Raw genomic sequence first — 25,427 nt, 5'->3', positions numbered from 1 at the left:
CTATGACAATTTAAAAATAGATAAATGAATGAAATGGTTCCTCTAAAGGTTTCTAGTTACTGGGGTAGGTTCCTAAAATCAAAACATACCAAGTTCCTCTAAAGGTTTCTAGTTCCTAGCAAAAGGTCCTACAGTCCTAACATACTGTTTTCATCTAATGGTTCCTAGCTCCAGGGGTAGGTTTCTACAATCAAAACAAACCAAGTTTTGAACTTCAGAAAAAGGTACTACAGTCCAAACATACTGAGTTCCTCGAAAGGCTCCTAATTGCTGGGGTAGGTTCATATAATCAAAACAATCCAAGCTGTTCCAAAGGTTTCCAGTTTGTAGGAAAAGTTCCTGCACTTTCTTTAAGGTTCTCTGATGCCTAGGAACTATTCCAACAGTCAGAACATATCAAGTTCATCTGCAGGTAACGTGGTCCTGCAGTCAAAATACATCTTTATATCAGTTCCCACTGAGTCATAATAAACATGGTGCTTGCTGTACTCAGAGGAAACAACTCTGAAAGAGGTTCTACAGGTGAGGTCCGTGTAAAGATGCAGCCCACCCCAAAATTGACTGATAACTCCTAAGTAGAGGGTAGCCAGTAATCTAGTATAGGCTTATTCAGGTTTGAGGGCTTGTTGGATTAATCAGTTAAATGACAGACAAATTAATGGCAACCGTTTCAATGCCTCATTACAAACTCAAGCTTCTTAAAGGTGAATATTGGCTGGATTTCTAAAAGTGCCAGCTTCAGGAAACAATTGTTGAACTTTTAAAGCCCCAGCTAACATTTCTGCTGCCTCAAGCCAGCCTGAGATAAAACCAGAGCCTGTCCTAATTGTCTGTGGCACTATATAGTGAGCTCACATCCATAATCCTCTTACAGTAATTCACCTACTGCTGAGCTGACACCACAGAGGCAGAGCTGTGCGGGACGGACGGTCCTCACTCCCACAGATGGTTTTCCAGCTGACTTTTTGACTGTTTCTGGACATCCAGGACCAGATCCCGAGGTCAGGCAGAGATGTTAGGCGGAGATGTGGTGGCCGTGTGGGAGGTGGCGTTGAGCGACGGCGTTTATAGGATCGAGTTCGCTCATGGCACCACCACTGGAAAAAGGATTGTTTTTGTCAATGGAAAGGTGAGGTCCTGCTTCTTTCTGGGAGAGCATAGTGGGGGGTTCCCAGTGTGTTTTGGCCCCTGACCAAATTTTTCCCCTAGGTTGTAAGCCAGTTTGTGCATTTTGTCACCTCATGGTGATTGATTTGAGAACTACCAGCTTAATCTAAAATCATTTTAAAGCCCATGCTGATTTTAAATGTAAAAAATAATATGTTTTAAACAAGTATTTAATACAGTTATTTAATGAAGCTGGAAATACTACAGTTTAAAATACTTTAAAATGATTTAACATTTGACTAAACTGGCTACAAAAGATACTGAAAGTACCAGTTATTATAGATTAACAGTTGTCAGTAGTATATACGTCACGTGGTTAACTGTAACTGGACCAAACAAAGGTCAAAATCTTCTTTTAACACATAGCCATCAAACATGCAACCTGTGGGGACTGAACTGGTTCTATACATGATCCAGTCCGCCCCTCTGAACAGCTGTGAAAAGTGTGAAAATTTCAGTAAATCATTAATATCTTTGGTTTATCGATAAAATTTATTGCTATTCCAGCAGGGGGCAGGCGGGAAAATTGGTCACATCATTCACATTGTTGTGCCTCCAAAGGTGCATAAAAAGCAGCGAGATCTGAATCTTCCAAATCCTGATGTTATCGCGTCATTTGAAGAAGTGAGGCATGAGTTTAATCTACAGAGAAAGCTTTTTCAACAGCACATCAGCATAATTTAATTAGTATTTCAAATGCTTGTTAAAATAATGACTCCAAAGAATTGTTTAAGGCCTCCAGCTGATAAGCCAATCTTATCTGAATCAGTACTTTTAGTACTTTAAGCACATTTCATGCTGATGCATGTAGTACTTGTTTTTTGTGTCACTGTGGTAATACCCTTAATACTTCAGTGAATCCATACTTCCATGATCATTTTGTCTGTATTAACCTGTCCAAAAAAAGTGAGTGTATGAAAGCAGTGCAGCAGGTGTTTATTGAAAGCAGCCATGTCTCCTTAACAGGAAGTCATCAGAAAAGACTGGATGTTCAAGCTGGTTGGAAAGGAAACCTTCATGGTGGGAGGTGCGAACACCAAAGCCACCATCAACATCGAGGCCGTGAGCGGTTTTGCATACGAGTACTCGCTGAACATCGCTGGGAAAAGTCTGCAGAAGTTCATCGACAACAGAGCCAAGACCACCAAGACCTGGCTGCTCAAAGTGGGCGAAGAGGACTACAGGGTCGTCCTCGGTGAGCTCACCCTCTCAGGTTTTTACCTGCAGCTGCAAGCTGTAGTCCGGTGTTTGCAGGAGGAAATGTAGGTGAGGACGGGCAGTCTAATCTGCTCAGGGTGAGGTCAGTGTAGCTATCTTTGGAAAGGAAGCAACCAGCATCAACCTAGTTAGACTACCAAAACGTAACGGTGGATTAAAGAAGACCTCGAACAGAAACAGAGAACCTGATGGTAACTTAGGTCCAACAAACATGGAAATGAGATGGATTGCATTCAAAGGGAAATACGTTAAACTAAATGATACAGAAAAGTACAATAAATTATTAAACACACAAAAACCGACCAAAGAAAAATAGAAAATGAACCCCAAAATGACCAAAGGAATGATCAAAATCAACCATTTATGATTTAAAATTACTAAAATCGAACACAAATGGAAATGCATCATGAGCAGAAGGACACCAAAAAAGATGCCAGTCTGTCAGAAATGATGCAGAACAACCCAAACTAAATGTCAAATACCTAAAACAGCTGTGAAAATGAGACACAAAAGGATCAACATAGTACAGCACAAACTGACCTTGAGAAGACACAATGAAATAAAGTGCAATCCAAAATGGCTAAAATGAAACTTGTGGAAAATGACCACAAGCAGCAGAAGGTTTAAAAAAAAAAAAAAGAAAAAAGCAAAACTATCAAAATTACACAAGAACATTTGATTAAAACAAAACTGAAATGCAAAAAGACTCAAGAGGCCCAAAATCTCCAAGATTAGATGTCAAATTACCACCAAAACACCAAAAATAGCGAAAAATTACCAAATTTAAAGGAAAATGACCAAACTGCTGAGAAACACTGCTGGGACCACAGTTTCTGCAGGAATCATGGGGAGCCTTTTACATATCTGTGCCAGCTGCTTCGTAACCTGATCTCAGACATTGATCAGCTGTGTGTTATTTCAAAGAGGAAGACCAGCCACTGGTGTTGCTTAAACAAACTAACCATCTATGTTTGTTCTTTCTCACAGAAAAGGACACCATGGATGTTTGGTGCAACGGGCAGAAGATGGAAACCACGGTGAGCGCCACTGGTGAATACTCTGAGACACACTATCCTGAAAATAAACGTAACGTATGATGTAACTGCTGGTTTCAATAAAGGAGTGGGAAACTGTGCTGTCAGGTTTGAGGCTACAAAGAAAACCAGGGAGGGAACATTAGTATACATGGCAGGGGTAACTTAGTGATCTGTGAGGGCCCCACTAATGCTGAACAATATCTACATGTGTAGGAGCAATACCTGCTGCCAGATGCATGTGCTTCAGTTGAAACAGGTGTATATTTGTGGACGCCATGATGAGTTGGTTAGCAGTGTGGCTAAAAGAAGAAGTGAACGTGTTCCTGTATCAACTTCTCAGAAACATTAAATCGAAAAAGAGCGGGTGCTTTTCAAAATAAAATGCATTTTAAAGAGATTTGTGATCCTGTAGAAGTTTATGAGAAAACAGCCCTCGGTTCCCTTTACTTATGACCCCAGCAAATACTTTCCTGAAGCTGTTTGGAGGTGATGTTATCGCTCACTCACCATCACAGCTCATTAGCCAATGAGAGCACTATTTATTTAATTTTCAAAGTAGGAGACCAAAAAAGCAATAAAGTTATTGTTTTTCTTTATGTTGTTGTGATAATCTTCTGATTTTTCAAAATAAAACTCCTAGCGCGTTTTTAAAGCTATGAATGCTGACAAAATAAAAGCCTCCATTGTTTCTCATGCCCTGTCCTCAGGGAGAGTTTGTAGACGACGGCACAGAGACGCACTTCATGGTCGGCGGGCACGAGTGCTGCATCAAGGCAGCGAGCGGCGGACAGAAGAAGAGCGGCATTGTGCACTATTTACTGCTGGATGGCGAGAGAGTGACAGCGTCCACGCAATAGAGCTCCTCTTTCAGACGCTCTTTGAGGTGCTTGAATGCAGCGGCACAGGATGGAGACCTTCTCCTGACAAACTTAGAAGCAGATCTGTTCCTGGAGATGTGAAGAATAAACTCTGGCATGCGCAGCTCGAGCTTCATGGAGGGGTACTGGTGACACTTTTATTTTGAAGGAGTGGCTCTTGTTGCGCAGCCTCCACGCATCAACTACCTTCCTCAATGCGTGAAGCACGCGGCAGCTGAGTAATAGAAAACCGGAACAAATAAGGTTCGAAGTTCAAAATAAAAGTGTAACAAAAAAGGTTTGTCTTTTTTATTATTATTATTATTGTCTAAAGGTAATCGGTAATATCAAACTCAGTGCACTAAAGACTAAGGAAACTTCAACTGAAGGAAATGCAAATAATAATTTTAATGTCTCAGTTTGATGTCGGTGATGGGCAGAAATTTTAACCATTTTTAAATATTTCACTTTGTGTAATGAGTTTTCTTTATGAGCTATAAATTTTTTTGTAAATAAGCAAAACAAAAACAAAAAAACAATGTTTCAAATATGCCGGTTTATCTCTTTAATTTGTCCTACAGTTGAGATTTGGACTGACATAACTTTAATGTTTTGGTAATTTTTTTTCTTGTTTTCTGATAAAAGAATGAATGTATTTGTTGGGAAAGCAGCTGTTAGACTCACAGACAATAAGAGGGGTCATAAAGCAACAGCTCTGTAATCGTTATTTTTGTTTTTTTTTTTCCTTTTGGTGAGAAACAATAAACCTTCAATAAACACATGTGACTGAGCTGAAATCCCTGTAAATGAAATGTGAATAGATTCTGCAAACTTTGTAAAAGTTTGGGAAACCCTGGTTTGTATAACATGTGATTGAACTGTTAAAGCATGTTTGAAAGCTGGGGAAGTCCTGAAGGTGTTTCAGAATCATCAAGTCTGATGTAAGGAGGACAACCACCCCAAATCAAAGATGGCAGTTGTTGCCCTCCCTCCAAAGAGCCAACCAAAGTCACCAAACTTTTGAAACAGATTTTGTGACTGTTCAAGTCAAAGTTACAGCTCCATGTGCAATGATACAAAGAGGACTACCCAAATAACTGCCTGCAGATATTCCCCAGATGTCAGCTGACTGGTAAGACTCACTTATAGAATAGCCTTTTCTACAAGAAGTAATATTAGATCCAATATGTGACTACAAAATGTCAGTTATATCTATATGGCACATTTAATTACATGTAAACTCAATGTGCTTACCATAAAAGATAAAATTGACGACTGACAATTTTAACAGAAGATTTTCTAAACTTTTTTTTAAAATATCTGTTTGGGTGTTTTGAGAAAAATAAAATAAAATAGAAGAATGAAAAAAGCAAAAATGATAGAAATCAATATTTTAAAAAATTGAAATTATATTCCATTAAGTAAACTCTGGCTGGTGTCTCGGGGTCACTGATGAATAAGAAAAACGTAATTTTTGTCATGCTTTACAGAAAGGAGAAAAAAAAAACCAAAATTGAAATACAAGAAAATAATTAATTTAATGGAACAAACTAAAGTGTTTATGAGAAAAAAGTGTCATCTTCGGACTGTATTGTTATAGCTTTTTAAAAAATTAAATAATGATTATTATATTTGGTTATTATTTACAGTTTTTACAATAAAAATAATAGTCATAAACAAATGACAGATAACTTAAATTAAATTAAAATTAAATTAAAGAACAATAAGGAACAGAAATTAATGACTGAAAACCCCTCAGCTACACCTTTTACACTAATATACGGTTTCTGCCTGTTTTATAAGAGAAAAAACTGTAAAACGTTTTTTAAAAGTGTCGCGTTTTATTTTGAAAGCATCACCGGAACTCTGCTGCGCTGCGTGTACAGCCTGACTCTCCGGGAGGAAGCTCTCCGGCCGGGATACCGCAGCTCCAGTCTATACGGGATGGACCTCACCGCCGCACGGACAGGGGGGGCACGGCTGAGTGTTTGGGCGCCGCGTGCGGGACTTACTTGAGAGATACCTGCTGTTCACACACCTGGATTAACTTTAGAGGCGCGCGAGCTCCTGTGGAGTCCAGCTGTTGGGGGTTTAATCCGGACAGGTGGACGTTATTCAGCCAAGACATAAACAACAGACGGACCGGAGCAGGCATCCTAACTACCCCCACCTAACTGTTTACCAGCCGGGTACCTGCTCTGATCTTGCCCGCTTCTAAAAACTCCTCTCACGGCCTCTGACCCCCCTCTGAGTTGGTGAATAAAGCCCACTTTCACACCTGGAAAACGGTTACTTTTTCCTTACCTCCCGCTCTCTAAAGCTTGGAAGCTAGTTAGCTTTAGCCGGCTAGCCTAGCCACCTAGCATCAAGGCCGTTTTCTTTTTTTTTATCCTCCTGCTCCTCTCTGATTAATAATCCTTTTTTAAAGTTTAATCCAGCAACACCGGGGCGAGTGTCGCTTTAATCCCGCACGGACTGCGGGGGGATATGGGGAAGCGGCGCTCAGCCTGCCGCACATCTGTCACCGCAACGGAATCTGGAAGCGGGACACCCCGAGAAACGGCTGCCTTCACCGGACAGTAGGAGCAGTGTGTCTCTTCCTCTGGAAGCTGCTCTGGAAGCAGCACTTCCATGAAATTCTCCAGGCATGTAGAAGAGTTCCACCCCTCGCTGCTGGCATAAACCTTGCACCCACACTGTGATTTAAATTCCCCGCACATCTGGAGGTAAACAGCTGGAGTATGAGTGTGCTCTAAGGCTGCTGGAGGTCACAGATTTCACCTTCTTCTTCTTCTTCTGCTGCTTCAGCCATGAACTACCAGCAACACCTTGCCAACTCGGCCGCTATCCGAAATGAGATCCAGAGGTTCGAGTCCGTGCACCCCAACATCTACTCTATCTACGAGCTGCTGGAGCGGGTGGAGGAGCCGCTGCTACAGAACCAGATCCGGGAGCATGTCATCGCCATTGAAGGTAGGACAGGACCCGGGGGATGGAGGAGGAGGATGGATGGATGCTGGTAGTATGTGGGTGGGTTGGTGAAAGATGGGTGACAGCAGACTACATTTCCAGCCCGGAGATGGTCTGTTAGATGTTGCACAATCCGCCTGAATTGTTGGTGGGAAAGTTTATTTAATGTTCCCACAGTCTTTTTCTCTTCTCGGGAAATCGTGTTCAGGCTGTGAAAGCTGTCATGTTTGAGTCCCCCGTATTTCAAGGGAAAAACAAAGCAGTTATCACACCGTGAGACACTCATTAAAGAGTCCTCATGAACACAGAGTAGCACTCTTTAAAGAAGATCCTGTATGGTTCTAGAAAACCTTGTTAATAGTGACACCTGTGGGTGTGGATTGAATTGCCGGTGGCGTTTTGTTGCTAGTGTTTGGTCTTCACTAACAACAAATCTAGTTTTTTTTTTTTACTGTTGGATGTATATTGTACAACATCCAACATATTTTGTGTAGATTCTTAAGTGGAGGGGATGTGTCACCGTGGCAACCAAGAAAACTGAGGTCTAAAACCAGTCCAAACTGTTTTATTTTAAACAGCGAAAGTTTGTTTCTGCCACTAAAAATAGGGAAAATGGCCAGGGAGGTAACTCAAATTTTTGAGCTGTTATCACAAAATCCTAAGTAAGTTATCGTGGAATAAAAAATTGGAACGTTATTATCTCAAAATTTTGGGTTTTATCTCCAAATTCAGAATGATTATTGAAACACTTTAAGTTCAGAATCAGAGAAATTTTATTAATCCCAGAGGGAAATTGAGTTGTCATAGCAGCAAATATACAACAAACATTAAGCACTCATACAAAATGAGTGTAGAAACAGATATTGATAGAAGTTGTTTTCAAATTTTGTATTTATTGTCTCAAAACCTCAGGTTTTTTATCTTTCCATTTTTGTCTGAGATATCTCAAAATCCCAAGTTACTTTCAAGTAAATTGAAATTTAGTTATTATTACAAAATGTTTTTTTCAACAAAGTTTGAGTTATCACAAAATTTTAAGTTGTAATATCAAAATTTAGAATTAAAAACTGAGCATCTCAACATTGTGAGTTATTCTCTTAAGGTTTTAAGTTAAATATCTAAAAATTAGGGGTTACTTCTAAGCTAGGATTTAGAGTTATCTCAAAATGTTGGGCTTTTATCATAAAATTTCTGGGTTTAATCTTAAAGTTTTGAATTACTTATGTTGAAATTTCAAGTTACTTAAGTAAGTCAAAATTTACATACATACTTGAAAATCAAACGTTAGTGATTCCCTCGACCATGAATCCCTTCAGTGTCCAAATGTGGACATTTTCACCCTTTAAAAGTAGAAAATACTAAGAAGAAGAGGAAAATTGGGGGAGAGACTTTATGAATTTGGGGGTGGAGTTACATTAGAGTTACATTAGTTTAGAGGCTGCTAAAATGTAAATGATCAATTGAATGGAGAAAATTAAAGTGATTTGGTGGGTTTTGTACCTTAGGCTTTTGCCAGTGATTCAGTGGGTTTTGTCCCGACTGAACTAGTTATCGAAAAGACGTTATTGATAACAAAGCCTTTTGTTTACATCTTCTTTGTGTTTTTAGTGTTATTATCAGAGTCTCAACACAAACCTGACTCAGGTGATAAATAAACTTGCTAGCAGTGATCAAAGAAAGTGATAACCTTCGAGGCGTTCTCGATGGATCGGGTAGTTTGGGAACAGATTTATTCCTCGTAATTCACAACATCACCGGGATTACACTTTTACATAACGGCTTCATAACTTAATCCCTCTGTCAGATTAGCAGAAGACCCTGTGCTGAACAGCTGTTTCAGCCTCCATAAGTACAAGTGTCTCAGCATTGATTTATTGATTGATATTGATGGGGAAGCAGCAACGATCTGACATGATCCTTTCTCCTTTAAACACAAGAGGCAGTGAGAGCCAGATGGCTGCTGTTTGGTGGTTAATCCAGTGAATTAACCACACATTGGTGCAGAAATCCTGTAAATCCAGCTCAAACATAAGCAGATATTACATTGAAACAGAAACGATCTGATCAGAGAGAAGCAGCTGGAATTCAGAGATGTTACAGCTGGAAGTGAAACTCTTTCAGACCTGAGAAGTGGAGTTTCTGCTTGCTCCTTTGGGCCACATGATGAAGGAAATGATGCTGAGGATGACGATATGAAGCTACTGTCATTTCAATGAAAACAAACTGATGAAATGTGAAAGAAAGAATAACGATGGAATCTGCTATTGCAAATAAGATGATACGATCTGACACACTAAATAAAATAACAACAAAAACAAATTGCAACACTAGTAGCAATGGATGATCTGATATCCTCGTGTTGGTGTTGTTCCCTCGTCATCATAAATAATGTTGTTCCAGGTTCAACATTGCAAGTGACCAATCACATTGTTGTGACGTCCCCCTTTTGTGCCTTTGAAAAATACAGTCTTAAAAAAATCTACTTCACTTGCGAGAAGAGAAACCGCTTCTGTCCGCCCATCCAGGAACTTCAGTTCTTTGCATTTCAGGATACTTTTCTTTAATAAACGGTAAGCATTATACATATCGTCCTTGCAGAGGTGGTTTCTCTTCTCGCAAGTGAAGTAGATTTTTTGAAGGCGTTTGTTTTTTTTCGAGGTCGCGGATGACGTCAAGAGAAGGTGATTGAGAAGGTCACTTGCAATGTTGAACCTGGAACAACATTATTTATGATGACGAGGGAACAACACCAACACAATCTGTAATGACATACATTAAGCAGAAAGCAACTAATGATGTAAAAAAAAAAGGTAAATAATTGAAAAAGAGGATTTACAGCTGGTTAAGTGTTTTTCAGTGTGATTTTAAAGGATCCTGGCAGAGTAAAGGGATTACATCACTCATGACATTTAAAGATAATAGCTGTGCTGTGGTTTCAGGTGATTTATGGGTAAAATAATCACTGACAGGGACATTAGAAGCAGCAGAAAACCTTCCGCATTTTCCTCTCAGACAGTTACTGCTGCTTGTTCTTCTAATGAACACAGCAAAGAGCTCAAGAAACAGCAGCCATGTTTAAAATGCGTTCAAAATTTATTCATCTAATTAAAATTCACTATTTGTGATGATGGTCAATAAGGCAATCTGATGATCACGTACATTTACATGTGCGGCCCAAATTTCAGTCTCTCCGTCTTTCATGTTTTTGCCTTAAAATGAAAATATTTGTGTTGGATATACCTCTTTCGTTAGCTGCCTTAAAGGCAGAATTACAGCGTGTGAATGTATGGCTGATACAACATACATGCGCAGTGAGGATAATTCTGATCTATTCCGATTTGTTTCTCAGTAGTTTCTGGTGTCATGTGTTGCGTTTTGAGATCTTTAAGCGTACTGAACTTTGTCAGGTTCTATTTTAATGATTTATTGATTCAACCGCTCTGACGGTAGTCAGGCTGGTGAAATTGAACTTGAAATTGAGCTGTTTAAAAATGTGACTGTTAATTAATTATAACATGGAGGGCAACTATGTTTTCACATAGGACCGGGTAGGTTTTATGCTTTTTTTGTCTTTGTCGACCCACCTGAATTTTGTCTCAGTACATCGCTTTGTTTTGTGGTCTGTTTTGCTTTTCTAGGGCCCTGACTTCTTATGACATGTTTTTGCATTTATCGTTTATGATCCATTTAACTTTTGGCCTACTCACTTTTTAGCTTTATGGGATTTTTATTTTTTGTAACCTTACCTTATTTTGGGCTTTATTTCTTTGCCAGTCTTGATTTTAAGCCCCACCTTCTTTTGGGGGTTTCCCTTTTTTCTTGACCCTGCCCACTTTTGGGACTACTTCATCTGTTTTGCTCTCCAAATAGACTGTTAATGTGTATGCATCCAAAACCCAGTCAGGCATTACTCTTACTAAAGAATATTATTTCCTGCACCACAAAAATCTGTCCTTTCCCACAGTCACTGATATCTGTATATATAGAATACTCAGAGGGGGTAAAAATACTTTTTCTTGGCACGCTGTCTATCTGTTGAGGCTTCAAAAATACTTCTTCGTGTAATCCTGATCTGTAATGTTCTAGTAGTTTGATCTGAACCACTGAATGTGAGATGTTCTCCAGCAGAAAATGTGACAAAATTTGAAATAAAGAATATGTTGAACTTCTCTAGGTTTCATTGTGTTTTGAAAGCTTACCATTGATGAGTTTTCTAACAGAATGATTGACGTTACAGTCCAGCTGTGCTGGTAATAGTTCAGAGTGTCAAATCAATATTGTCACTTACAGAAAAGTGCAGTAATTGTGTCTTATTTCTTTCTTAGGCTTGTTATTTCTCATAAACCTGGCCTAAAATAAATGGGGTTTAGTTTTTGCATTTCTTGTGTATTTTGGAGGATTTTGAGTCAGATTTGAGTCTGAATTGAATCATTTAACATCTGCTGTGGTCTTTATAGTCAACAGCATGGGTGGTTTGAGGATGCTTAATAGTTCAGCAAGTCAAATTAGTATTGTTGTTGAAATAAAAGTGTCGTAATTATACCTTATTTCTTCCTGAGTATAGTTGTTTTTGTTAAATTTGGCGTAAAATGAATGGGGTTTGGTGTGTTTTTAGAGGATTTTGAGTCAGATTTGAGTCTTAATTGAATCATTTGACATCTGGACCAGCTGCAGTCCTTACAGTCGGCAGCACAGGGCTGAGGGTGGAGGCATTCAGTGGCCTCGCAGCTGTCAGCTGAGTAGTCCAAGCACTGACTCGCTCCTGCTCTGTTCACTTCCATTTTGCCTGAATTCACATGGTGACTCATGCTGGAAATAACCCAAAACAGCAGCGGCAGCACTGTCATCCTCTGTCTCTGCCTCTCGGTGCACATCTGGACGTGTCGCTCAGATTCACGTCGGGTTACATAAGCTCTCGGCTCCGGAGGCTGCCGTCCTCACCGCTCCCGTGGGCCGTGACTCGGCCCAGTTACGGCGCTCTGACTGCACGCCTCTGTGGGGGCTCATTTGCATTTGAGGCGTGTGCGAGGACGGATGGGCAATGCCCTGCCAGCCAGGTGACACTGACCCACTTTCTCTGTGTTTGGCCTCACAGCTGTGGATGCATGAAATGAAACCAAACCCACGCTGTGAACATCCTTCACTTCATCCTCCCACAGCAGGAGAGCCAGCGTGGAGTGGAGGTTAACCAGCATCAGAGGCTACAGAGTCCCACTTAAAGGCTGTAAAAGAGCTAATTAAGAGCAGAGAGACACAGAAACTACAACAAAGAAGAGAATAAAGACTTCTTTGTAATCTTTGAGTGTTTATGTGAAACTGTGCAGGTTAAAGTCCTGCATCAGATTCAAACAGTGATTCATATATTGTGGAATTTACCTGTCGGAGGTGAGCTGAACAGTTGCGTGGTGGAGTGCAACAAGCCTTTTATTTAATCACTCCTGCTCCTTTGTCCGAGTGCTTCTCCAGTAACACCGGCGTCTACTTTCTGCCTCGGGCTTTTGTCTCACTCCACCAGCCTGTGGTCAGCGAACGCACCGTGTGACCCAGTTAGCCTCACCACGGTGTGTTTGCTCTGTGTTTTCTCTCTTCAGTTATTATGATTGTGCCCACGCAGCACTCATTCTCATGTTTCAGCCATTAGGACTGACTGTGACGCAACGCCCATCCCGCTCAGGGACGAGCGGAGATAAAGAGGCAAGCAGGGTTTGGGACTCAGTTAAAAGAAATCTCGCAGGGCTGCCAGGGGGTGAAACTGACACCAACCTGAACCTAAGCATTGTTTTTAGTCACCTGCTGCCAGGATGGCTGCAGATGATGATGGTCATTTTGGTCTTTGTCTGTCATCAAGCTGAGAACATTTTCCTACAGTTTAGCTTTTAGCATAGTTTATATGGTTTAGTTTATATAGTTAATAGTTTAGCTTATAGTTTATAGTTTAGCTTAATTTGACCTTTTATTAAAACATTAAAATCACTTTAGGCTAAAATGGCAGAACAGTAATATGCCAGGAAGGACACTGTATGCTAAAACCAGAGGGAGATGAAGAAAGAAATGTGAATCACATGTTCTGTAATGTAAATAAATCATGGTTTAAAGCTATAAAACAGACTGCAGCAGGAAATCAAAGCGGCAGAGTAGCTGGAAAAGTTCCAAATATCAGCACAAGGTCTGAGAGACACTTTCAGGGTTTTTTTTTTCTTTTCTTTACTGCATGTGGAAATTTTTTGGTGCCCCTCAAAGAGGGTTTAGACAGCCCCCCCCCCACCAAAAAAAGAAAAAAAAAATCCTCCCCAGTGTTAGCTTAAAATAACAGCAAATTTGTCAGAGATGGAAAGGGTTCAGCCTTTCAAAATAAGAGCAAAGGGCGTGTACACTAGTTGAATAAGTTTCCTTATTCTCTTTGATAGATGAAAAAATAAAGCTAATTTGTAAAATATATTTAGACCTTTGCATGGGAAACACTGCAACACTTCAAAATTAGCAGAATAGATTCCCTTTGGACTCTATTAGCTTCACTTGGCATGATTTACAGTCCAAAATAGGGCTGCTCAATTAATCGAATTTTAATCACGATTACGATCTGGGCTTTCAACGATCATTAAAAATGACTGAGCCGATTATTAGCCCCTCCCTCATTTATCCGCGACACCTTAAAGGCCGGTCCATGAAAATATTGTTGGGCATAAACCGGTTCGTGGCGCAAAAAAGGTTGGAGACCGCTGATTAAGAGGACCCGAGGGAAGCTCGGAAAGCTAAGCAGAAGTTATTTGGAGAGGAGAGTGACTGCCGTTGGTTGAAAAGAGAGGTAAAAAAAAAAACTTCAGTGGTGTTGCGCACTATTTTATATTATTTTTTAAAGTCATTATTCAATACATTGTTATTGTTAACCCTTTAAAGCCGGTCAGAGCAGCACGCTCCGTTTTGTGTAACTATTTTTAAATCCCCGTAGAACCTGAACCATGTAAGCTAGCGCAATAATTTGTTTTGCATACGAAACCGGAGGAGTTGTACTTACATCTTATGCCACCAGCTTGTCCTCGGTCACGGTTTCCTTCCACATAAAGCTTTGCAAAAATTGCATAAAAAGCGCTTGCAGGAACAAAAACATAATATTCCAGAAACACGCTTTACCGATCCGATCAGCTGTTCCTAACATTTCCCACAGTGAAACAGACGTCACCGCTAACTATCGCATGTCCGCCATTTCCTGGCCAAAACTGGAAGTGACGTCATTTTCGCGGAAATGTAGTTTTTTTTACTTGTAGGCCTTAAAAGCCTATACTGGTCATGTTTGACTTTTCTGAATAGTTTCTGGGATGCTTAGAACTCAAATTGCACTGCTGGAAATAGTTTATTTTGATGCACCTGCTGTTTTCTTTGCTAATTTGCATCATAGGATTGTTTTTTCGTTTTTCCTGTAGTATATAAAAATTGGTGTATCTCCAAAATAAAACTATGAAGACACTCAAAATAAATTTCCTGTTGTTGTAAACTATTTTTTGCAACTTTTTTGTATTTAAAGTTTTGAGGGATAAGCCTCTTAAATTTCTCCAAGTAGAAATATATGTAAAAAAAACAAAAACGATTTTCAATTTTTTTGTAGTTTATTGCACTTTTTTTGCAATTAATGTAGTTACTATGGACTTAATGCATACATATTATTAAAATATGGGCTATAACAGTTGCATAGCAAATTCAAATGCACCCACAAATGGCACTACAACATGTAAAAAAATAATATAAGCTCTGGCGGACTTGGTTCTATAGTAGGTCTTAAAGAGTTAAATAAATATCGTCAAATAATCGAGATCTCAATTTCAGTGAAAATAATCGTGATTATCATTTTTGCCATAATCGAGCAGCCCTAGTCCAAAATAATCCTTATTTATCTCAAACTGTTGTAGAAAGAAAAATTATATAAATACAACTTCAGATCACCTTTTAGACAATGACTGGGCAATTCATTTTGTCAAAGGGGCCATGTGAGAAGCTGGAACTATTGTAGAGGGCCACACCAGTCCCAGCTTCTTATAGGGACCATTTGGAAAATGATTTAACCGCCTGTGTTATAGAGTGCTTTTGGTTGATGATAATGACAACCAGTGCAACTAGTAGTTGATAAATTAGTTTGCTGGCAGAATATTAATGGTTAATCATTATGAAAATCAAATAATTGATGATATTTGAGTAAAAAAAGGTCAAAAGTTTTTCTCTCCATGTTATGTTTTTGATCTGCTTCTTCATTGGTAGGTTTTAAAGAACCCCACCCCTTTTAAATACAAAGAAGTCATTTTTGCAACCCTGCCTTATTTAAGGATGTTTATGGTCCCGCCTTCTTTTGGGGGTTGACCTTTTTCTTGATCCCGCCCAATTTTGGGTCTATTTCTTCTTATATTACAATTGGACCTCTTATTTTCTGGCTTCTTCTGTTTTCCTGGTGTCCCACTTTCTTACGATGTTTTTTTTTCTTTTATGACCACACATTCTTTTTGGGCTACTCCTCCTTTTTGAAGAATTCCGCCCTTTTTATTCTTATTCTTGGATTAAAAACAAGGTGAAGCAACACCTTAAATACATACAAGAACACTTGACAATAATACAGGGCTGTTTTAAGCCACCATATGCTCATAAAAAATTAAATGATGGATCTTCACCTTCAGACTACTTACTAAGATATTTTTGTATGATACTGATGGCAGAAATACAGCAGTTATTTGATTTATAATTATATAATTAGTTTATTTCCTGAATTTTAACAGGGAACCATTTAGATGATTAAGTAGTTGTTTTTAAGATAAAATTGAGAAGTTTTTAGAGTCTGTCCTGTAAAGATTTGATGATTAATGCTATATCAAACTTCTGTTCTGTGTTTTCTTACATTTTCTAGTGAAATGATCTGTTACGTGACTGATTGTAAAGTAATCTTCAAAGTGAGGGTATGTGCGTCGGTTGTTTCGTTGTTTGTTGACGGTAGCACTTTTCTGTAAGGCTCAGTGAGCGTTACTCTGGCAGATGGTCGATCTCAGAGTGTGATTGTGATGTAACACTGCGGCTGATTGACGGCCGCTAATAACTGTAATAAGGAGTCACGGGATGCTTTTAAACGAGGCTTTTAGCCATTGCATAACTGCGCCCGCTGACCGCCGCTGAAGTCTGTCCTGAGATATTACGCCTCATATCTGTGCACCTTTTGTCCCCCCCTCATAGCTCCGCCTCCACCCCTGCTGACTCCACCAGATTAGGGCCAACTGCTGACATTATGTTCTTGTTTCTTTTTTTTTTTACCAACATTCATTTGTTTTCCTGCTTTTCATTACGATTAATGCTTGAGGTGAGTCATCATCAGTGGAGTGGAGTAAGCGCTCTCAGTGGAGGTGGGCGGGCACTCAGGCAGCACAAACTGATAATGTGCAGCCACTGGGAGCATTTAAAGTGATCGATACGACACCTGAGGAAAGACTTTTAAAGGTTTGATCACCCCCTTTCATACGTGGAGCGATCATAAAGGATTATCTCAACAGTTGTGGGGGTTTATTTTTACTCTCGAGCCTCCGTCTGCTGAGATCAAACTCAATCCAACCTGAGGATAGAAGCTTTGCCCACCCTCCTCCGACAATCACACAGACATCTGTACTGTGTTATGTAAAAACAATAACAGCAAAAAAGCTGCAGATTCAGACTCTGACAGGTGGAGCTACAGATTTAAACTCCCGGCCAGATAAATAAAACTGGACATCATGTAAAAGATTTATTTGACTGTAGAACAGCAGATGTCTAACATTGTCCTGCTTTGGTTCTGCAGTTTAGCTGTGGTTTTATCTCAATGCAGCCAAAACCAGCTCCAACATTACTGCGCAGTCCCACTCATACTGGCTCTTACTCCCACTCTCCAAAGCAGGTCATCCACCTCAAATATAGTACTCTTTCCTGAAAAACATACCTGTTCAGATAGTTTCAGTTTTAATGCACAGTGTCAGTTACCCAACCTTACCATTAAAATGGTTGTTGTTGTTTGTTTGTTTTTTTTAAAGACGTAGTTATATAAATTTCCTTCTTTTAGTAAACATCTTATTTCTGGATTCCTCTAATTTTCTAATTCTTTGTCTACAGTATAGTTTTTATTAGTGACAAGATTCACAGATTTATTAATTTGTTTTGTTACTTTGTTTCCCCCTGGTCCATTAGGGACCCGCCTTCCTTTGGATGTTGCTTGTTTTCTTTTTTTTGTTTTCTTTTTTGTTTTGTTTTTTCACTCCACTCAGTTTTGGCTTTGTTTAGGGTATACCACCTTATTTTGGGTTAGGGTGTTTTGCTTTTCTAGGTCCCACTTTATGGTGTTTTTTTTTTTTTCCTTTTATGACCTCAACTAACTTTAGTACACTTCCTTTTTAGCTGTTCAGCTTTTAAACCCACCCAAATATGGTTGTTCAACACTACCCATATGGAAAAGATATATATAAATCTTATAAAGTTTGTATCTGTCTTGTGTGAAACTTGTATGAAAAGCACACAAGAGTGAAAACACATATAAGATCCCTTGAAAAATTATATAATGAAACTTGTATGTTTTGGATACTTCCTAAAACAATATATGAAAGTAATGAGAAAGTGGCCACTTTCATGAGTAAATCATATATGTTTTTACTATTTCTTTTCCATATGGGTAGGCTTACCACAGAATATAGAAGTTTCCTACACCAAAATAAAAGCAAAATAATAAAACTTCTGCTTCTTTCACCAAAGTGCTTTTATTTAGGGCTACCCCAACCTCATTTTTCCTTTTCTCTGGAGATTTGTTTCGCCTGTATCCTATTTTTCTTTTTAACTTTTTAAGTTTTTATAGAGAATAATTTGTTTAGGCTCCACCCTCTTTTGGGGGATGTCCTTTTTTTGTTCCACACCTAATTTGGGGAGTAAATGCTATGTTAGAACTCCAGTGGCCTGTTTGCTGACTTAAAGCTAACGATATCCAAATACAAAACCAATTTCACATTATTTTGTGTGTATTTAAAGTCCTGATAATCTAACATGGATTTAGTTGATGGCAAGGCTTCCTGAATTCACCTGTGTAGCATAAGAGTATGCCAATAAACATCAGAAAATGTGCCTGTTAACTTTATCTTTTTGATAACTTTAACTCTTTTGAACATTTTGTCTTGAAGATGTTGTTTTTTAGGGGCCAGTTTCACCAAATGTGCAACAGGAAAGCTGCAATAAGTCATTTAAAATTATTTCCTCTCACTTTTGCTGACCTGATTTCCAAAAACAGGGACCATTGTCGTGATCTGTGCTATATCGACTTTATCTTTAAATGAAGCCAGGTATAAATAGGCAGTTGACACTGAAATGCTGGAACAAACACAAATATTTATCCCGCACTGATTCGCGCTGTGTTTTAAGATAAACAAGTTAACCAGGATCCCCGAGCAGGTCCTCATGGTCATTAAGCCCAGAGGATGCTCTTATTGATCGGTCTGCAGAGGAAGCATCTCAGGGAGGCGGGGAGTGGAGGGGGGGATATCGACTCGGGAGAAAATGTCAGAGTCGTGCCGTGATCTGCATCCTACTGGCACAGATGGATTAACACGCATTAGGAAGATAAATACCAGTTCAAATGAGCTGCCAGTCCAGCTGAGTCCAGACCTCCCTGTAGCTGGCCTGCTCTGATTTGAAGCCTCTGCAAAGATAAACAAGATAAATTACGAGGGAAGCTCGTGTTGCAGCTGATTAATCTGGCTTTGAAGATGTAATTTCATCCTGTTTCGAGTCATTTTTAATGTCTTTATGAAGAATAAATGGTTCAGTTTTGGGGTTATGAAAACTTCAGTGTCATTACAGCCGATGATTCCCCCTGCAGGAATTGTGGGTAGTTCGGCTGGATTTAGCTGAGCTGTTTGAATGCGTACACGGGGGATTCCCTTGTTTTTTTTGTTGTTTTTTTTACTGTGGAGGTTTTATAGCCTTCACAGTGTTTCAGTTTGCTTTTCAGTATCACAGTTAAACGGAAGCTGCTTTTCTCTGGATTATGGTGACGTTAGCGTAAAGTTTATATGATGACATCACTAAATTTGCAGCACTAAGATTCATCACAGACCTTAAAGCACTTACCTGCTGCTGCACATCGTGTGCTCGGCTTGTATTATTCTTATTTATAGGGCCATTGTTACCATGTCTCCACATTTTCCTGACCTCCATCTGTCAGAAAAGTGTGGGAAGTTATTTTCTTCTGTGTCAAGATTTGTTCCTTCTGTCTGCCCTGAATGCTCACGCTGAATTTAGAGAAAGGGCGTTAAATTGTGCAGCTTCCCCCTCCTCAGTTTGAAGTAAATCTTCAGCAGATGGTCTCACTGATTGGATTTAAGGCTGAAAATATTCTGCCTGAGACACTCGCTTATTCTGATGATTTAGGTTCTCACATCTTTATCATTGTTTGTTTATTCATCCCACTTCATCTCCTTCATGTTTGAAGACTTAATTATTTGTGCTGGCTGTACTCATGCCTGTCTGTCTCATGTAAAGTTGGCTGTTGATGTCTGAAACTTTGCACAGCTTTGGACAACAGGATGGAAAACATGCGTGGAGATTATTCACCGGTCTGCTGTAAATCATGTTCAAGTTATTGCGGCTCAAATGCAGATGGGGTCTAAAAAGGCCAGTTTTTCTGTTCCAAGTGTTTCCATTTAGATGAAAATCCAATAAAAACTGTTGGACAGTAACAGGTTAAACATCCAGACGGTGGCGTCTCTCCTCGTTTGCTGTAATTGGGCTCAGCTGAGGGAGGGTCACCTGTTAGCGATGCTAAAAATACCCCCACTGTCGTTCTGCCTGCCTGCCTGCAGGGCCCCATTAGGGTGATGTGCTTATCATCCATCCCTCAGTGTGTGTGATATCCAAACACATGACTGCACTCGAATGCAGCGGTGCTTTACGTCAGCTGTACGATTGTCCGCCACTGTTGTTGTGTTTTAAAGGCAGGAGAGGCTCTAAGTCGTGTAATGAGAGAGCCCCGAGGAGCTACAGCCTTTTATTATACAACAGGACAGATTTAGATTCAGGAGAACCGACTTAAAGATAAAGTTTGAGAATATTTGATTGAACATTTGCTCTATAAAAAGAAAAGTCAAATGAGAGGTTTGTGCAGTTATAAATCAGTCAGATCTGAACACAAACACATGAGACACACATTCTTAGCTTCAGTTTGACTCACACTTTTAAAGGAAACCTCCAGAGAAATCAGAGAAAAACCTTCCTGATATTATCTTAGATCTGTTTTACAACTTCAGGCCAATATTGACTGTTTATTAGATATAAACTTCATTATGAAGGTTTCATTAAAATTGTGCTTGCTCTGTATTCTAATAGATCTGATTTGTATAATGCTTGTTTTTACTGTAATAGAACAATGACATATAAAACAGTTAGTTCAGAATCTTCCTGTATTACAGCACTTAAATGCTAGCTGTCTGTACATGTGTAAATGTAGACTGCTAAAGATGACTCTCTCTTGCTTGCATATGGCCCCAGAATAAAACTGGCTACACCCAGGGAGAGAAAATCCCAAACCAGAAAGATGGATGAATTAATCCCAGAATTCCCAGGCTAGCTGCTTACCATCACTCCCAGTCTTTATGCTAAGCTACGCTGACTATCTAATTCCAGCTTTGTACTTAAGGTTGCCCAGGCGAGCAGATTATGACTGTTCAAGCCTAAAAACAAACAGATGATAACAAAAAGAAAAGTTTTACATTTCAGTGTTGTGGCTTTTTATAATAACAAATTAGAATCCTTTCATAACTTATGCAAAAACTCTGTACAACCCAACACATCTGTCCAGCAGAGAAACATCTGTTCTCTCACCTTAGCAGTTTATTTTAACCTAAAAGTGTCAAGTCTGTTTTATCTATAAAGGTCAACATCACATGTTAGAGCTAGAGTGAAAACAGGACGGCTACCTCCTTGCAACTAGGAAAAACCTGTGCTGTCATGGTGATTGCATTCATTTTTTGTTTTTTGCATCTAGTGACAGATTGAAAGTAGCTGCACTGACCAACTGGTTGCCCAGAGGTTGAGTGTGCACCACCCTCAACCACTTCTAATCCGGTTGTTCAGTGATGACGCGACAAATCCTACTTCCGGGTCTAAAGTAGTCTGCGTTTAATATGGCTTTTGTGTTGTTAACATGTTTAATGTTTTGTATTTTCTTCTATTTGATCTCAAAAAGCTCCTAAAACAGTCAGTGATCCCTGTTGACCTCCCTCGGCTTTTATTACCGCTAATCATTTATTTAAGATCAGTTTTTAAAACCTTAGGATGTAACTACAGCCCAGCCCATGCAGCAGTATATGAATGACTAACCTCGTATTGTGGATGGATTATCTCAGTTGTTCTCCTGGCTGAAGTCCTTTTACAGCATCCTGCCATGCGATTACATTTGTTCCTGACCACCGAGAACACTCACGTTAACTTTTATCGAGTGGGAAAAAAAGTTAGCTTGTTTATATTATGCTAACATAGCTGTGTCGCTAGCGGTCACGTAGCACATCATTATATACCAGCTAGCCCAACTTCAGTAACCCTACAAACGTCACTGCTGTTTAGTTTTCTGTCTTCATTTATGCTGGAAGTGATAACAGAGCTGTACGTTTGAATTTGTTTCCAAAACCCCGCAGTCAGGACATGCTATATTGTATTTAGATAGAAGCTAGCGAGCTAACTCCCTGCTAACTTTTAACTCCGTTAAATGTCATAAATTCCGTTTTCATGGATGCCTGGATGTTAAACTCAATTGTTACTCCTGGTAGAGCAGAACGCTGATCATTTTATTAAAGATGAAAGACTTTAGACAGTTTTTCAACTCTCAGTAATGCCATAGTGATCGTTTGATATATGGACCTGCAGCGGAGTTTAGGTCCAGACACGGCTAGTGACGTCAGACTGAACAACCGGATAGCAAGGCGATTGTGCCTCAAGTGAGCCAACCGGTCTCTAGACAACTGCAGCTAGATTCAGATTGAATCACTCTCAGACAGATTGGCAAATGTGTGCAAATAACTGCCGTCTAATTGATAAAAGCAGACAGATTGCCAATATGATGTGGTCAGTCTGAGACAATTTGCAGTGATGATCATAATTTGTCTGCAACAGAGGTCTCAGCTCTACTGTTTGCCGGCTAGTTGTGTCATTTTTTTCAGTTAAATTGTTGTCCCGCTGTGACTGCATGATTATTTGTGTAGGAATCTGAACTTCTCTTTCAGATTGGCTGGATTCTGAATATAAGCAGTCAGTGTGAATTTCTGTGTATGCAGATGACAATAGATTTGCAGTTTCTAATGATTTGTCAAAGTTGACACAAACAGATTGCATGTAATTGCCAACCTGACCTCATTTAGTTACAGACTGATTGCAGATAGACTTTGTGTTGTTGCTGTTTTACCAGAGTTGTTCTGAAGATGCCAGCTGACTGCAAATGGTTGCAGACCACGTCCTCATCTTCGAGCAACCATGTCAAAGTCAGCGAGATTGTGTGACTGTAGCGTAAAGGTTCAAAGTTCATCACAGGCATAAAACATGAAGGAAAATGTCTGTATATTTAAATACACACTCAGAAATAAGACCTAACGCTCTGTTTGTAATGCTGAAACACTTTAATGTTATCTGACGTTTGCTGTGCTGGTTTTTACTACGTCCTGTTTTACACTGTGGAGCCATTTTAACATGGTGTTTATTGTATTTTATTTATTGATTTATTTTTATTTTCATATTTTTGGTGCACTAATAAAAACATGTAACCCTGTGGCGTGCAAGCTACTGATTGTTCATATCTGATATAGGAGAACTTTAATGGCACATTAAATCTGTGGTGGTGACTGTGGGTGTGGGAGCTTTCTGACAAACATGAAACTGCACAGGAGGATTTCCCCTTCAAAACACTGAGCTGCTTCTTTACAGTGAAAACACTCGAGTTGATTCTTTTCAGATGGGCTCGCGGGGAACACACAGAAAGAAACAGGAAGCAGAGAGATGAGGGTTCAGGGACAGACTCTTCTCTGTGAGTCCCTTCATCACTTTTGAGTCTTGACCTTCTCTCTGCCTTTAATCACAGCCTCTCTGCTCAGCCACAAAGCACAGTGAACACGCCGAGCCGTGGCTGGCTACTTGATGTTTTCAGGTGGAAATCTGAGTACGACCCTTCATAGATGCTAAAAATGTGCAGATATCTGTTAAAATTTGAGATGAGGCCGAGCTGTGACTCATTGGTTCCACGTTTTTGTCTGTGCAGAGCTTTTCAAACCTGGTGATTGTTTGTTTGTTACCTATTGGAGATGTTTTGGCTGATCACTGTCGGCTCGTTGTCCCTTCTCTTTGTCTAATCTGTGTCGTCTCATGGGGACCCCCCACCGAGACGCCACTGCTTGTGTCCTATTAATCCTTCTGCTTGGTCGAATCAGAGCCTCCGTCCACAGACTTTCCCCCTCTGACCCCCCTTTTTTCCAGACCAAACAGTGCAGGGGATGAAGGGTTAAATCAAGCAGAGCTGCAGCACATTGCTGTTTCTGAAGTTTTCTGTTTACAGCCTTTAAGCATATAAAAAGGTTATTAATTTCTTTCTCTAGGATGATGATAAACAGGTTTTTCTGTCAGTTTTCTGCACATAAATCAGCTGCACGCAGAGTCTTACAGGTGTGCCTATGGAGTGTTTACCTTTATAGCAATTTATCTAATAGCATATACTAGTATCTGTGCTCCTCTGTCAGTCGGTCTCCCTCCTCTTCACTCACAGAAACAGTTTTAATGGGTCATTGTGTCTGAATAATGCAGAGCTCGGGGCTTTGCTGCTAAATTTGGTTCAGCATCTCCTCTGTGATAGGCTGATCTATATCTCCCAATGCCTTTCGTCTTTTTTTCTTTAAAAAAAAATCCATTACCCCTCCCTCAGAGTTTTTTTTTTTTCCTTTACATTTTGTCCTCCAAAAATGCTTCCTGCTCTGCTCAGTGTGAGGTCAGAGGTCGCTCTGAGTCACGGCTCAGTCACTGAGCGAGCAAACATCAGAGGCCGGGTGTCACCGCCTGGAGAAATCCTCCGTGTTCAGACATTAAAGTTGAGATTTGGATGCGTTTATCTGTGCAGAGCTGCTTTTTCTGTGGTTGGGAGATGATCTGTGCCTGCAGAGCTGCATAACAATGAGTTCAACACAAACCCACTCATCTCTGCACTGCTCAGAGGGTTTGGAAATTTGCATGTGTTGCACTGATGACTCGGACACAAATTGTAACCGGAGGAGAAGGAGCTCTCCGTCTGACCTGCATTAGGTTGTAGAAAGGTGTCTGACTTGTCCATCCTGCTCCTTTCCTCCCTCGGGAGTTGTGCTAATGAAACCGTGCCTAATCTCTGTGTGACCCTCACAGGTCAGTTTGAACAGGTACTAGAGGAAGATTTTCTTTTCATGGTAATCAAACGTCATGTTCAGAAGCATTAAAGACTCACCAGAGAGCAGGCCCAACCTTTTTTATTAAGGGACATGAACAAAATAGCCGTCATGCCTTGTGAAGTGTCCCCATTTCTTTTCTCATTTAGCTGTCACACTTTGGGCAGCCCATTTATGGCATTCAGAGCTACGCTGACACCTCACACAGTTCAACAAAAGGGCCTCGCTGCCTCTGGTTTGTTCTAGAAGGGATGTTTGATTTCATCTCCTCCCATCAGATGATGCAATCAAGTCCAGGCTTTGTCCTGCTTGTTGTCCTATTTGCTGACAATCTGCCTCAAATGTGTTTGGTTCTCATAATTCCTGCCATCAACTGTTTAAACAAGCTTCATGAACAAGTCACCAAGTCATTAATAACGTTTTGTGTCGTTTTATATTGTAATGTTCATTTACGGTAGCCATGAAATCCCAATGCACACTTGGAGTTGCTTGTTGGCACATCTTCAGGGAACCACAGAAGGTGTGCCATGTATTCTGATTGGTTGCTTAGGATCTTTGGGTTCATGAACTAGGTGATTCACAGAGAAAGTGTGTTAGATATCTATCATTAAGTCAGGCAGGCTGTCTGAATAAGAGACTGAAAAATTTGCAGGTGAGAGGCAAATGCATGAGTGTTTTTCTTTCATGAACAGATGAATGCTTCAAATTTGTAGCTGCTTCTTCTAATTCCCTTCTCACCTGCATCCGATCTA

At 39.9% G+C, this 25,427-nt stretch overlaps 2 protein-coding genes across 6 annotated transcripts in view; both read left to right on the top strand.

Moving 5' to 3' along the window:
• The first annotated feature begins 874 nt into the window (after positions 1–874).
• Positions 875–5,058, top strand: LOC147301714 (fas apoptotic inhibitory molecule 1-like). 3 transcript variants are annotated; one of them, XM_086283176.1, is made up of 4 exons: positions 875–1,129; positions 2,134–2,362; positions 3,373–3,435; positions 4,130–5,058. In XM_086283176.1, exons 1-4 carry the CDS (start codon positions 1,013–1,015, stop codon positions 4,444–4,446), a joined length of 726 nt encoding a protein of 241 aa, XP_086139302.1. In that variant the 5' UTR covers positions 875–1,012; the 3' UTR covers positions 4,447–5,058. The 3 variants fall into 3 exon arrangements, with proteins under 3 accessions (XP_086139302.1, XP_086139304.1, XP_086139303.1); XM_086283178.1 differs by having other exon boundaries at positions 876–1,129; positions 3,373–3,422; positions 4,130–4,427; XM_086283177.1 differs by having other exon boundaries at positions 983–1,129; positions 2,117–2,362.
• Positions 5,059–6,166: 1,108 nt separating this feature from the next.
• Positions 6,167–25,427, top strand: part of LOC147301713 (arf-GAP with GTPase, ANK repeat and PH domain-containing protein 1-like) — a 58,269-nt gene continuing 39,008 nt past the window's right edge. For all 3 annotated transcript variants that reach the window (XM_086283185.1, XM_086283186.1, XM_086283187.1), the window contains exons 1-2: positions 6,167–7,005; positions 7,088–7,252. In XM_086283185.1, the coding sequence (XP_086139311.1) occupies positions 7,090–7,252 (163 nt within the window). In that variant the 5' untranslated portion in view covers positions 6,167–7,005; positions 7,088–7,089. The remainder of the gene's footprint in view (positions 7,006–7,087; positions 7,253–25,427) is intronic.

The sequence above is a fragment of the Aulonocara sp. 'chitande type north' Nkhata Bay genome, linkage group LG23 (assembly GCF_057382095.1).
Source record: "Aulonocara sp. 'chitande type north' Nkhata Bay isolate Kocher_YH1m ecotype deep benthic linkage group LG23, A_spYH_male_GT1.1, whole genome shotgun sequence".
NCBI classification, from domain to species: domain Eukaryota; kingdom Metazoa; phylum Chordata; class Actinopteri; order Cichliformes; family Cichlidae; genus Aulonocara; species Aulonocara sp. 'chitande type north' Nkhata Bay.
This window is presented reverse-complemented; position numbering and strand designations above follow the sequence as displayed.

Coding starts and splice junctions, on each gene's coding strand:
- LOC147301714 (XM_086283176.1), top strand. CDS start 1,013: ATGTTAGGCGGAGATGTGGTGGCCGTGTGGGAGGTGGCGTTGAGCGAC. Junction 1,130..2,133: donor TTGTTTTTGTCAATGGAAAG/GTGAGGTCCTGC, acceptor TCTCCTTAACAG/GAAGTCATCAGAAAAGACTG. Junction 2,363..3,372: donor GGACTACAGGGTCGTCCTCG/GTGAGCTCACCC, acceptor TCTTTCTCACAG/AAAAGGACACCATGGATGTT.